Source organism: Haplochromis burtoni, unplaced genomic scaffold (genome assembly GCF_018398535.1).
Source record: "Haplochromis burtoni strain Fernald_Lab_line unplaced genomic scaffold, NCSU_Asbu1 Contig_452, whole genome shotgun sequence".
Classification (NCBI taxonomy): Eukaryota; Metazoa; Chordata; class Actinopteri; order Cichliformes; family Cichlidae; genus Haplochromis; species Haplochromis burtoni.
This window is the reverse complement of record NW_024582813.1, coordinates 39,645-53,776: the sequence shown is the minus strand read 5'-3', so window position 1 is coordinate 53,776 and position 14,132 is coordinate 39,645. Positions and strand designations below refer to the sequence as shown.

General features: G+C 39.8%; 2 protein-coding genes across 2 annotated transcripts; both read left to right on the top strand.

Annotated features, from left to right (window-relative positions):
* The first annotated feature begins 4,577 nt into the window (after positions 1-4,577).
* On the top strand, positions 4,578-7,458 carry hmx1 (H6 family homeobox 1). The gene is made up of 2 exons (XM_005946154.2): positions 4,578-5,187; positions 6,481-7,458. The coding sequence occupies exons 1-2, from the start codon at positions 4,905-4,907 to the stop codon at positions 7,095-7,097; spliced, it is 900 nt and encodes a 299-aa protein (XP_005946216.1). The 5' UTR covers positions 4,578-4,904; the 3' UTR covers positions 7,098-7,458.
* Positions 7,459-8,770: 1,312 nt separating this feature from the next.
* hmx4 (H6 family homeobox 4) lies at positions 8,771-12,621 on the top strand. The gene is made up of 2 exons (XM_005946153.2): positions 8,771-9,186; positions 9,322-12,621. The coding sequence occupies exons 1-2, from the start codon at positions 8,973-8,975 to the stop codon at positions 9,894-9,896; spliced, it is 789 nt and encodes a 262-aa protein (XP_005946215.1). The 5' UTR covers positions 8,771-8,972; the 3' UTR covers positions 9,897-12,621.
* The last annotated feature ends 1,511 nt before the right edge of the window (positions 12,622-14,132 follow it).

The window sequence follows — 14,132 nt, the reverse complement described above, 5'->3', positions numbered from 1 at the left end:
AGGTTATATTATTTTGTTTTTATTTTTAGAATTGTGTCAAAATGTAATGTGATGTTAATATGTTTTAGATTATTATTAACTGAGACAATATTCATGCATACAACCATGGCTTTCAAAAATGTGTCTAAACAACTTTTTTATCTGCCATAAAATGTTCATAGCAGGAAATATCTGGAAATTTAATGCTATTATATATATATATATACCATTATTGTGATCTTTGTCAAGTGCAGAGGAGTAAACATATAAATAAATTAAAAGGCCATCCAAAAAATCTTGCAAGATTTATTTTGGTTAGAGGTTTTTGTCAGTGACCACTTATTTTTAATGTTTAGCCTTAATTTCTTATTGTTTGTAGCAGAAATTCCACATGTTTAGTCAGCTTAGTCAAAAGAAAACATCAGTTAAGCTATAAAACACTGTCTTCTACACTGAATCTACAACATGCAGGTTTAGTAGTCCAGCTTAGTTTTCATTATTTTCCTCTGCCCATAAAAACTGCTTGGATATAATTTGATGTTATTTGCCTTTGCCACAGCATATCAGTGAAAGAACATCATTGTGAAATAAAGGGGCCTGAACTTGAATGTTAAACTAGATAACAAAGGCCTGAACCCTGCACTAAAAAATGAATTAAAAAATTATCCTGTATCTAGGCTGATAATGATTGGATTTGTAGTCTTCTGCATATAAAATGATCTGTATTGTTAAATTGAATGGCATCTGACACAAATGCACTAAATCAAGAAACTGTGTTCCAACCCATTTTGGTTTGGGATATAATTATGAATGTGCCCTCTTGAAATGAGAGGGTATTAAACTCCCCAAATAATTTCAAGTCCTTTGAGTATGAAGTTGAAAATCTTTTACGAGGCCTACGCTGATTCGGAGCTAAAAATGCCTTGCTAAGGTCTGGCAGTCAGGATATATGCTGTTGACTTCCACAGAGAGGAAAGAGAACAACAGAGATTATGGGCAATTAAAGCCCACTTAATGCTGGTCTGCTGGCGTCACACAGTCTGGCCAAGAATGCTCACCTCGGCAAATATCAATGAGAACAAACTCTGCAGCATCAACTTATTATGTACAGTGAATTATTAATGCCAGAGCTAGCACAGTGAGGCTTAGTCGGCGCGCCTGTTAAGGAAAGTAGGTATGCAATGAAATTTGATTAGAATGATAAAGAGTGTAATGCTCCGAGGAGAGGTGAGATCATAATGGGAAAAGATGAAAGACTTCACTCTCATATTAGACAGGATAAAACATTAAATATTCTGAAAGCAGACAAATCACAGTACCGTGGCTTTACAACGAGACAGAGAGTCAATTTTGCTTTTATGACACTTTTGAATTTGTGACATGATCTGTTTGACACCTCGCTTATTAAATCCAGCATGTAAAGCTTGGGGGAGAACGTTAAGTGATCAGCATAATGAATCTATTTTAACAGATTATAAAATTACTGCTAGAAAGCACTTTCACCCTTTCATGGTGCTCTGGTGATGTATAACTTGTGTAAGTGAAATGACACTAAGGTGCACTTCTCTCTGTTAACCATTGGAGGGCCCCCCCACAAACTGAAGTCAAGTGTCAATAAAGGCTTGGTGGTTCAGTTTAATAAACTTTATTACTATTTTGTTATCTGTTATTTCTTTGTGCACAAATATCTTTAGATTGAAAATGCAAAATATATGTAGGTGTCTCTGTGTGTATTGTATGCTGATATTGATGCAAGCGTATGTTTGTGCATGCTTGCACCACCTCATATAAAAGTCAGCTGAGGTCAGTATACTTCACTGGGTCACTATGAAGACATCATAATGTAAACAACTATGAAAATGCCCCAAAGCAGATATACCCTGTCTCTGCCTGGCTGTCTCACTGCCTTCAGTATAAATGAACTAGGTCAAACTATCTCCTTCTTCATTGACTGCTAACCGTTACTGAGGGCAGTAGGCTCCATAGCCTTTAAAATCACACTACAGGGAATAATAAAAAGATGGTTAGATGAAGGCAGTTGTTAATTAAAAACAGAAGACTGTTGAGGAAATAGAACTGGTTAATATGGGTCAGATGTTTGTGTGATGTGAAGCAAGCATGACTTTTATAGAAAATGCAAAAGAAAACATGCAAATCTTTAATAAATATATTATATTTCCCTTTTTGATGTCTCTTCATTCCATCCATGGATGGAAAAGAAATCTGAGCAGATGTTAAAATAAAAATCATCTTATTGCTTAATAGAAGAATAATGTCAATAATAACACCAGCCAATAAATCTACTGGAGAAGGCTTTTACTGGTCTGGACATAAATTTAAACACCATTTAATGTATGTTATGCACAGTCAATTTGCTTTTCGTAAACCATTTAATTTAGCCTCAGAGCCATCACACAGAGGTCCTCTGTTTTGGATAATAATAACACAAACTGTAACTCTAGTTCACTGCTTACTGGCCTGGCAGCACTGAGGGCTGGAAAACACTCACCACCGCCAAATGTAGACACATGCTCAATTTAATGCAGCTGTCTCTTGAAGCACATGCTGATGATATGATTTTGTGTGGTGAAACTGTGTTTCAGAGCTGGAGTGGTAGGGCTGCAGAGCAGGCCAGCAGGCCTTATAAAGCAAAGGGCACGCCAAGCCGGATAAGGATCAGAGGAGGATGAGAGAAAAGAGAGAGGAGAGAAAGTAAAGTGAGAGAGGGGCCTCGAGGTCTGGGCTGTCGGCCCCCAGAGCAGGGGTGCTGGCTGGGGTGCCACATCATTCAGACGGTGTGGTGTACACAGAGAAACGTGATCTGATGTGGGGTTTTGACAAACTCAAATACATCATTTTTACAGCAACACAGTTAAAGAAACATATGAAATACTTACTAGAATGTGGGACTATAGTTGTAGACGGAGGTAAAAACATGAAACTATACAAACACAATGACGGCTTTAATAAGAAGTGTAGGGGAATCCTGTGTGTGCGTTTGACGAAGCTGAGATTATTAACATTCACGGTCATTAGATAAGCTAATAAATGAAGACATTAACATGCATTTGAGGAATTTGTTTAACATGATCACTTACAAGTATAAACATCTTCATACGTCTACTACCTAAGAAACAAGCAAAAACAATGTAACAATAAACTGGTTTCTACATAAACTAGTCCAACTTTCTACTTAAATGACTGCACAATTACATCATTTTCTAAAAAAAATTGAAGATTTTTTTTTAGCTTTCTCTCTTCACTGTAATAAAATACTATTATTAATTTCTTTTGCTAATATTTTTGAAATTTCTTTTACTAAATCTCATAGAATTTACACGCCTGAGGCTAATTTAAAATTTCAAGTTGTGACTACGAAATGAAGTGTGCTTTGTGACCTCATGAGAAAGACAGTGAAACACAAATCAAATCAGCCACGTATGAAGTGCTTGTAGCCCACTCTATGTTATAAGACAGGTGCAAAAATCAGCTCTTGGACACACAGTTCACGTTACTGTTGTCTACTCTTAGTGTTAGGTTGAGGAGCAGCAGTTCCACCGATCCTCTGTCAAAGGGCAAGTCTTGCCCTAAGGGGGGCAAAGAAAGAGAGAGAGAGAGGGTGAGAGAGACTTAGAGACAGAGAGAGAGTGAGGTCTGGAGTTAAAGGTCAACACCGCTGACTCCACTGAGGGAAATAAAAGCTCAAATGTCTTGCCATTTTAACGAAAAGGGTAAAAACGCCCGTCAGCACTCGTTTATATGTTTCAGATGATCCAATACTGATGAGCCTTTCTTAATCTGCAGGATGAAGTCCAATCCTTGAAAGCACTGAACTTTGTTTTGTAAATGGCAAATTCAAACTAATCCACTTCTATTACACCAGCCCATTATTTACCTTTATTCATTTAAATTTATATATCTACAACTCAGATACCCAATGCTGAAACAGCTTTATTTAGATACGTCCTGAATCTTTGCAGATCAACTCCAAAACATGTAAGGAAAATCATGTGTAGTAGGGCTTAATAAAGCCATGAAGTGCACAGCTTCAGATAAACATGCTTATTATCAGGAATATCTGAGCCATTGCGGAAAGTTTGGATAACCTTTGACAGCATTTATTTTCAAGGTGCAGCGTCTCGTGCCGTTTAGCACGGTTCAGTGCACTCATGTGTAGAAACATTAGGTAAAAAAAAAAAATCTACCATTCGGAGCACTAAATCATTTTATTTGGGATAAATGGGATAACTGAAACATTAGAATCTACAAGCTGCTGTAAAATACTTTCCAGATATTATATGGCGGCGTAATAGGCCTATAAAATAATTAAACGATATGCATATAATATCTGTTTGTACAGTTATTGGATAGTGGTGGAATCTATTTGAATTTGACAAGTTAAATTCTATCCTTCTCTGTACTGAGTGCAGGGAGGTCAAGGCTCTAGGATGATTGCTTCCCTGCCGGATCTTTATTTTGATTTGAACCCTAATTGAGCCCAAAAAGAGAGTGCTGTTTCAAGAACAGAGGTCTTCTCTTGTCTGGATGACCTCGAGGGGACGGCCCTTAACGTGAACCCACACACACACGCGCGCACGGAGTAGCAGCAGAGGCTTACGCACGAGACCGTAATTCTCTTTTTCTTGGTAACCCCCATTTGCTATTGTGCTCGTCCAATCGCTGGATGCCCTCGACTCATTAATCGTTTGACTTGACGTTTCACTATACTGCTACTTCCTTCTATCCATTTCGCTCTCCTCCTGTGGGCACCGAGGGATCGCAGTCTCGGCCATGACTACACGTCCCAACACAGCGCAAAGGCAGCATCGCTGGAAATGACTGCTTGGACTTTAGATTGCGTTGAGGCACGATCAAAAGAGAATCCATCGGCTTCTTGTGTAAAAGCATCGCGACATCGATAGATCATGCAGGAAAAACTGACGGTCACTCAGGCTCCCACTTCATCGAGGGCGTCGTCGTTTTTTATCGAGAATCTGCTGAGCAAGAGGCAGGATGTAGAGGAGTCGATGACCGATAGAAGTCGAGGGGACATCTCCACCGAAAGACAACTAAACGCATATCACACCGACACAAGCGGCTCAGTGCCCGACGTCAACTCATTAGCTCGGTCTCTATACCGAGACTCGCTGTTGCAGTGGTACCGCGAAGGGACTGCGTTCAACTTTAGAGCTTTGGAAACACCACACAGTAAGTATAGAACAGCTTCACGAGCCACGAGAACATGTTAAATATTGGTTAGAAAACAGTTCGTGCCTAAAATAAGTTAAAGGTCTTTTCACTTGCCCGTGTGCAGTGCAACAAGACATTTTTAACTATTGATCTTACAATAATATATATATTAAATGTATTGGTGTAAGTTTTCCATATAGTTCTTTTAAAAAATATAGTTTCGCTTGATAAACATACAGAAAGTGTTCCGGAATGCGCCTAATGAGTCTTGTGGAACCGTACTTTGGTGTCAGGATTTCAGTCACATATATGATTGACTCATAGAAAATACAAGCAAGTCACGAGTCACTTCTCTGCTCTTTAAATATAACCTAGATAAAATCAGCAAACTTGAAGCGAGTGAGGTGTGACACCCACACTTGTAACTATGGTTCTCCGTTTACTCATCCTTAGTTGACCGAGCTCTCCTATCTACAATAGGAGTATTAAAAGTCATCTTTTTTTAATGGTGAAAAAAGCTGGGGCATTTTTGAGCTGCAAAACACATGCAAGTCTTAACGTTTTCGTGTCTGAAATTCGTTCTCTATTGACGGCATGGCTGCTTGTCATGAGATCCATGGTACGGCTTGAAGATTACGCACGCGGATTACGCACAAAAACCCAGAATACAAAGCAAAACAAAAACGAAGTACGGAACGTCGACATGACGCTTTTACGCACATTCGGTGGATTTGTGACACTCATATGCAACCTCAGAACAAAGTGCCCCACCCTTTGGTGTTCACAGCCAAATACGCTTATTTTAAAACTCCAATATCACCATACTGTGTTTACATGTAATGAAAGTCCCATATCAGTACCAACAGCCAAACATTGAATTAGTATTTACTAGCATATTTGGGAAGATGTTGTTGGACTCTTATTTATATTTATAATAATAAGTATCATAATCGGGCCTGAAACCGCTTAGTCGAATGTATTATGTGTTATGCAATCCAGTCAAAACGCCTAAGCTTTGCCCATGCTTGTCCAAACTTTTGACAAGGGGTATACTACGACACACAATAAACACGATTTTTAAACAGGTGAAAATTTCCCTTTTATTTTTGTTTTCTGGTGCAACAATAAGTGTGTCGACAGTTTGACTCTTCGAAGATTATCCTATGAACCAGTTACTATAAGAAACAGTTTGAAGGACGGTGTAGCCAGTTAAAAAATCTGACTGAAGATAACGGAGTATTTGGAGAATGTATCTTAATGTCTGATTGTCTTTTTTTAAGCAAGTTCTTCTGTTGCATTGTCTCCCTTTAGGTCCAAAAGACAGTACAGGTTCACTAGATCCATGCTGCTCATTATCAACCAGCGACAGGGCTTCACCGGCTGTGTCTGAGCCGATAACTGAGGACAGCGACGAACCTGACAGGAAAACGGGCGACAGCAACCTCACGGAAGACGTGGAGGACGCGCAAAACGTTTCTGACGCACGTACAGAACAAGACGCTTCATCTGACGCAACTTTCGCCAGGAAAAAGAAAACTCGAACCGTGTTCAGTCGCAGTCAGGTATTTCAACTGGAGTCCACTTTCGATGTGAAGCGCTACCTGAGCAGCTCAGAGAGGGCCGGTTTGGCAGCATCTCTTCACCTGACAGAGACTCAGGTCAAAATCTGGTTTCAAAACCGGAGGAATAAATGGAAGAGGCAGCTGGCGGCTGATCTAGAGGCTGCACAAATCCCAAACTCTACCCAGCGGATTGTCAGGGTCCCAATTCTGTATCATGAAGGACCCACACCAGCACTGGGTTTCAGCTTAAACGGACATCCCGTTTCTCAAACTGTGGGAAGCTTCTCCAGCCCCATCAACTACCCTCTATCGACGTTTGCTCACTCAATGAGCATGCTAAGATCGCAGATGACAGGACTGGTGTAAAGACTGACTTATTAAACTGTATGCTAATAACACAAAATCACCTCGTTTTTATTAATTGTGCAATAACCTCCAACACCGCCGAAAAGGTTGTCTGCACTCAAAGACAGTCCGCAGAGTCCATATGACACAAAGTAGCGAACCATCTTTATATGTCGGTGCATAAACTCCGACAAGAGTGCTGCTCTTGCATAGCATAACCCCTAATACAGTCAAGCATGGCAAGGCCTCCAGGGCAGCAGAGGCCCAAGATGAATACTGTATGTTTAAATACACACTTATTTTTGCAAACTTTTGTATTTAAAGTCACACATTTTTCCATCTTTGTCACTTTTTCACTTAATGAATAAATAAAAAAAAACAAGCACAAACTATCAGCCTTTGTGTTGTTTGTAAACATATATGTGACAGAAACACTGCATTTTTCTTTTACTTCTGCCAGTCTAACAATCATCATGAAGGATTGCACACCTATGTATATAGGGAATGAAGTGAATCAGTGTGTTTGGAACAAAGCTTAAAGTGTTCCGGAAACAAAGTTAAGTTTAATGCAGTTTTTGAACTTTTGTAGCATCCGGCTAAATCTTAGCATGATCGCCTATACAATATACTATAAACCCTTGTGTGTCTTTATTAAAGTGAACTAACTAACATGTATATAATTACAATATATAATAATAACAATGCACAAAGGAGGCAGTGAGAGTATACAAAAGAGCACTAAACATTTGACTGAAACGCTGTCTGAAGACTTTGCTGTTCATTTGGGAGAAAGTAAGGTAATCAATATGGATGAAAAAAAAATTCACGTCTAAAAACGTGTTTTCACAACTTAAGATAAGTTTCTGAAGGTGAATTAGGTCCATTTAAAAGGGTGCAAATGAAAAAGTATATATGAAATATACAAAAGTAATAAAATAAGAATTAATACAAAGTGAACTCTAACGGGAAGCTTTATTATTAGCTACATCTGGAGCGTTTTTAATGACAAAAATGTAGCCATCAGCAATAAAATAGGCGTTAATTACAAAATACAGAGGCACACTGAAAACAGTCACGATTTTGTGAATGTGGCGTGTTTTAAATCAAAGTATGTTTTTGGTTTCTAATTAATATTTTGCTTTTACTTAAAAATGCTATTCTATATAAAGCTACAGAAAATGCATCAAGGCCACGATTTGCAAAGACAAAAAGCTAATATTCGAATTCAAGGAGATTTTATTTATTTATTTATTCATTCATATTTTTTTTGGGGGGGGGGGGCGTCAACAAATTCCTCAGATAAACACGTACTGCTACATTAAGCCAGTCTCGTTTCAGTCAAATTTGATATTAAGCTGACAAATACTTAAATATTTAACACTGTGAGCACGCAAATCACAGTCAAGTAGCTGCGTGGCCCAATTCACAAAAAGGGGGATTGAAAACTACAATAAATAAAAAAAACCGTGTCAGAGCGTACCTAGTCTACTGTATATGCTGTAAAATTAAACTGCTTGATTATCCTGGGGAATCCCTGCAGGGCTCCGGACGATTTTCCTCGCAGCAGATGCATGAAGATGAGGGGGAGTCGGAAAAGACTGGGGGTTGTTGGTCTAGGCACAACATCACTTTCCAGCCCCCCCTTTCCCTGCCATTCCTGCGCTGTTATTGGTCACTGCTAAACGTTTCTTTGGGCCAATCAGCAAGAACACAGCGCTCCATCCTGTGTGTGTAGCAGCGACGCGTACAGAGCACAGCCAGCCCAGCAGGCTCTGCTCAGTGACTGCTGCTATGGTGTATCGAGACGAAGTGGTGAGATTAACGTCCCGGTTTAGAGTTAAGGACGAATAGACTCCAGGAAGTAAACAAGAGAGGACTTGGAGCGACTTGGAGAATATGAACAAAGCAGAAGCACCACGTCGCCCGACCGCCTCTCTAAAATTCACTATCGACAACATCCTCAACCTCAAGACAAGCGGCAGTAACTGTGACACTTGTCAATCCGCCGGATCGCAGGATGAACTGGCCACAGCGATGCGTAAAGACAGTTTTCATCACGAAGAGAAAGGAACTCAAGCCAGACAGGACCCGGACAGGCTCAACGACAGTGGTAAGAGCTTTGAACCAATTTCTATCTGTGTTCATATTTACGCACAGCTCGCACTCGTCGATAATTCAGTTTAACGTGACAGCAGAGTTTGAGTAATGACCACAGTGGGTTAATCAAAGTGTCATTTTATTGCAGAGTTAATCACAGACTGTAGCGGATCAACGGAAACGGTCGTCATCAGCCGCGGGAATCAGAGGAAGGTGACGGAGGCGCGCTTCGAGAGCGGGGACAGCAGTTGCGATGACAGCAGCTCTCCCACCGCAGCCACAGACCCCCACAAAGGAGGGAGCCCAGGCAAGAAGAATAAAATGATAACGAAAAAGAAAACACGCACTATTTTTTCAAAGAGACAGATTTTTCAGCTGGAGTCTACTTTTGACATGAAACGTTACCTGAGCAGCGCAGAGCGTGCCTGCCTTGCCAGTTCGTTGCAGCTCACGGAGACCCAGGTAAAAATATGGTTTCAGAACCGTAGGAATAAATTGAAAAGACAAATTTCTAACGAAATCGAGGGACCAGTTAGCGATTTCCCCGAGACTGGAAAGCCTGTGGTGGTGGGGCAACTCCCGGCTTTGTACAAAGAGAGCAACCTGCTGGGGAGATGCCTGCTGCCCGTGCCTCTGCCCGTGGTCTACCCGGGAAGTAGCACGCCTTACCTCTGCTTCTCAAACGCCAGCAAGTACTTCAGCCTGTATGAAGGGGACGTATGATGCTTTTAACAATTCCCTGCAGTGAAAGAGACACTTTTAGTGGTTTGTTGCCAACTTTGAAGCATTTAAGGTGGTTTAGATGGAGGAGACGGCTCTGCGGCCTTAACTGTTGATTAAGACTGCAACTACAGTGGCAGGGGAGTAGTTACATATCACATACAAATAAGCGGATTCAGTATTATTTATTTTCAGTCATCTGTGGGTTTTGTAGAGGCCTGACACGAAACCTATTGTTACACATAGCCCTGTACAGATCAATCTCAGGCTACGCTAATGATAGCCCGAGGGAGGCCCAAAACAATATCATTTAGATCATTTTATTGTTTACATTATTATTGTTATTATTGACAAAAGCATATCCAGCAGCCTAAGCCACCAAAGAAATTATTATATCCGATTTGCATGCATTTCCTATATCATAAATGAATTTTGAATTTTACTGAAATTATCTTTGTATTTAAATGAATGTAATTAACATTTTATTCTGTTTCACGCATGTGTTTTGTTTTTCTGAATATTTTATCATTCTTACTTTGTTTCACGTTTGCCTGTGGGCCCATTACATCTTTTATTGAAATTGTAATTAAAATATCTTCAAGAAATATTTCACAGAATTGATTCAGTATTTTGCAGTGACCCTTGTTTTTCGGACATAAATTGTATATAGTTTCACAAAACTGTATATAATATGCTATGGATGCAGTTGTTGGTTAATTAATTTTCTCAATATCTTTGTTAAGAGGATTCTGTAGGACCTATTGACTGAAAAGAAATAAAAAACACAGCTGCAAAAAGGTAAATCATGCAAAAGCGTAAACATGTGGCCTCTGTAAAAACCACTCAATGTAAATTTGTTTTAAATTACACCAGGCTGCTGTATCCTAACCTCTATGGGTGAAAGGACAAGGCTTAGGCAAAATAGTGGCACACTAACATAGATAATTTGTTAAATTTGGAGGGCAGTACTTTATACTACATTCATTTTAAATACCTTACAGCCAGCTGAATATTATTATTATACTGAGTCATAAAAGACAAACCATGGAGTAACAACCTCAGTATGTCTGGGAAAAAAAGTGTCACTTTTATCTTCAACTGAATAAAAAAAACGGCATATTAGAGGCATAACTACAAATGACAGTAAATGAAATTGGCAATACAATGTGAGACTAATTCTGTTTTACCTTAAGAAAAAAACTGTTTACATTGAAGCAAAGTGGTTACACATTCAGACATTCCCTTCTGTTTCTGTAGGTAAATACTTCAGGTTACACTTGGTTACGATGTGCTATATCAGAGGAGAAATAACATGAGACTAATCTTGTAACTTGCTGAGAAACTAAAATATTTTGGAAAACTTTTGACCCAAAGATGTAGAGCTGACAGATGTAGATATGAGGTGAAGCTCCTCCTTCCCCATTTGGTTATGACAGAAAGCCTACCTAAATTTTCCTTCTGTCCAGCGCTCAGTGTGCAAACCAATGTACACATATCTCCAGCATGACTTTAAGCATACACAATGGGAAGCTTTTCGCCCACTCCCGTGAAGCCAAGCCAAGGCTCTTTCCTTTTGAGTTAACTTCTTTTGTGTCAGCTGTATTAGCAAGGGGATATTTACACCCAGGACTCCAGAGTGAATTAATGCACTTCCCCCAAAACAGAAACAAGGCTATCTGCTTTCTGGAGTTCTTATTTCTGAGATAAGATGTCTTAGCTGTTTAAATTATATAGCTAACAAGAAGGAAAATAAAAAGAGAAAGTAACTGGTAATGATCCCTAACTACAGCAAGTAACATGTTTTCTAAATGGCGATATAATATGCATTTTCAGAATTTAAAGTATGCCTTGTGGTATACCTAACAAGGTATAAAACGATAGTCATTGTCTAATACTTGTCTTCTGTTAAAGGAAAAAATGATGCAAAATAATGTAAAAAAATTAAATCTAGATTTAAGATTTATAGTGTTTTTACTAAAAAAAACAAGTAACATTTGTCTGCAAAATATCTTAAAACACTGTGATGGTGTTTCACAGGGTAACATTGTGATGTTTCAAATCTTATGATTTTCCCAAGACCAAAGATAATTTGTTATTTCACTGATGCCCACAGGGAGTCTGAGTGTGCCACAAGCATAATACCCTTGACTTAGACTAAGTGGTCCATCACAGACAACAGAAGAAAACATAATTGAAAACAATAATTTGTCAAAAACAATAATGCCATTTTCTCCACTAACAAAAATTCTCGCTCTGCATTGAATGAGCTGAAAGTGAGCTAACCTTATCAGTACTGCCCTTTGACCCCCACGGGGCACTTTGCCAAAACACTTAACCTGCACATTTATAATAGCATAGGCCTAAATCATACCGAGTAATCTATTCTATCTACTACGGAGGTATAATCACATAGTTAAAATGAAGTTACTTAAGAGAAAAACAGGACACTATGTGTTCATTACCGATCCTCTGTGGCAAATAAAGGAATCTCAGAGGCATTCACATCTATCATTGTGTGTGATTCAGACATCGACTCCATCGAGTGTGTGTGTTCACTGAAGAAAAGAGGCCTGTTATGTCTGGCAGGCTGTCTCGTGTTTCAGAGCTGCTGGAGAGTCACACTGCTCAGTACCCACAATCCCCAGCGGCTACCAGCTCAGACATGACGGCGGACTGTCAAGATACGAGGTGTGGCCAAATGGTATATTATTAACATTCAAGCCATAGTTAATGGAGAAGATCATGCCGTCTTCAAGGCACCAAGGCTTTCAGCTGTTGGACTGTAGAGAATAAAGTAAACACTTTGATGATCAGCTTGATTTGTTATGTGTCACATACATAAACGCACAAATTGAGTTCAGTACTTCTCATAAGAAGTGTTAATTGCTTCCACCACTGTACTCGCTTCATTTTGTCACTCTGTCCTCTTCTCCCATTCTTACTGTGCTTCCCTCTCGCCTCTTGCCCTGTCATAGCTCATCACAGTAATCTGCGCACTGAAGCCCGACTGTGTGCGCCTGTGACTGAATGAGAGGGACTGAGCAGGAGAGTGTGTAACACTGAAAGAGATGGAGGGGGAGAGGGAGAGATCACTCAGAACCAGTTGATGAGTGTGTGTTTGTGTTGGAAAAACTACGATCACATTTGTATTTCTGCATGGGTCTGTGCCTCTCTATAGCCGAGGTCTGTTTGGTCAGGAGCGAGGAAGTGCTGTCTCTGTTGGATGGAGAGCAACTCCAAGTGTGTGTATGTGTGCGCACATTATGCCTGTGTAAAGCTCTGGCAGCTCCTTTCTGCATGACTAGGCGGGGGCCCCTTTCTTAGCTCGCCTATTACTTTAACCTCTGTTGACCTCTCGCTGTCAACTGACAAAGGTCATCACCCAGGATGATGGGAGAGCCCATCCATTAAAGTACAGAAAAGACTGTCACCAAAAGATTTCACATGGGAGATTTTCTTTAACTGAAATTCTATTTTTGGCTTCATAGGGCAATGGTGTGGGTTTGTCACAAACATTTTCAACACTTTTCCAGGGAAGTAAAACTAAAGGGGAAGAATAACATTCGGTGAAAAAGTATTCATGCCTCTGAGCGTTCAACAATTCTGCCGAAACAAAATAAGAAAAGAAAATGTTTGCAAAAGAGTATTTGTATTTGTGCTCTCCAGCCTCAGTCAGCACTGCAAAAGTCTGCAAATGGATTCTCTGGGGAGTCCCAATGCCCTGTAGGGCAACCCTACACAAAAACTTCATGACACAGCACATTGTAAAGTAAACAACAAGGCTATTAGTTAGAGGTGGAAATCTGAGACACAAGATCTGTGTATGTGTCACACTTAAGGACTGTTTGATGGCCTATTGATCTGCTTATTTAGACACCCCCCACTCCATAATGCAAATTGCTTGAGGAAATTGAATGATGCCGAAGGGGATGAACTGAGATAAAAGCAAATGATACAGAGACAGAGATAATAGGCGAGAGAGTGCAGGGATGAGGGAGGACGAGACCACATTGGAAGGTGTCCAATATTTAATTGTAAGCCAAGCTAAGTGAGAGAGTGAAAACGCTCATGAACTAAATGAACTAAGTGACACTACGCTGGAAAATGGGTTTGTTTTAAGTTTACATTAACACTGAAATTTATACCAGTTTTCTCTGCGTCATCCTGGTTAGCTGCAGCTTTTTGAGAGTTCTGTTTTGCATTTCAAAAGCCCGAGTCAAACTAGCTGTGCTATGACTC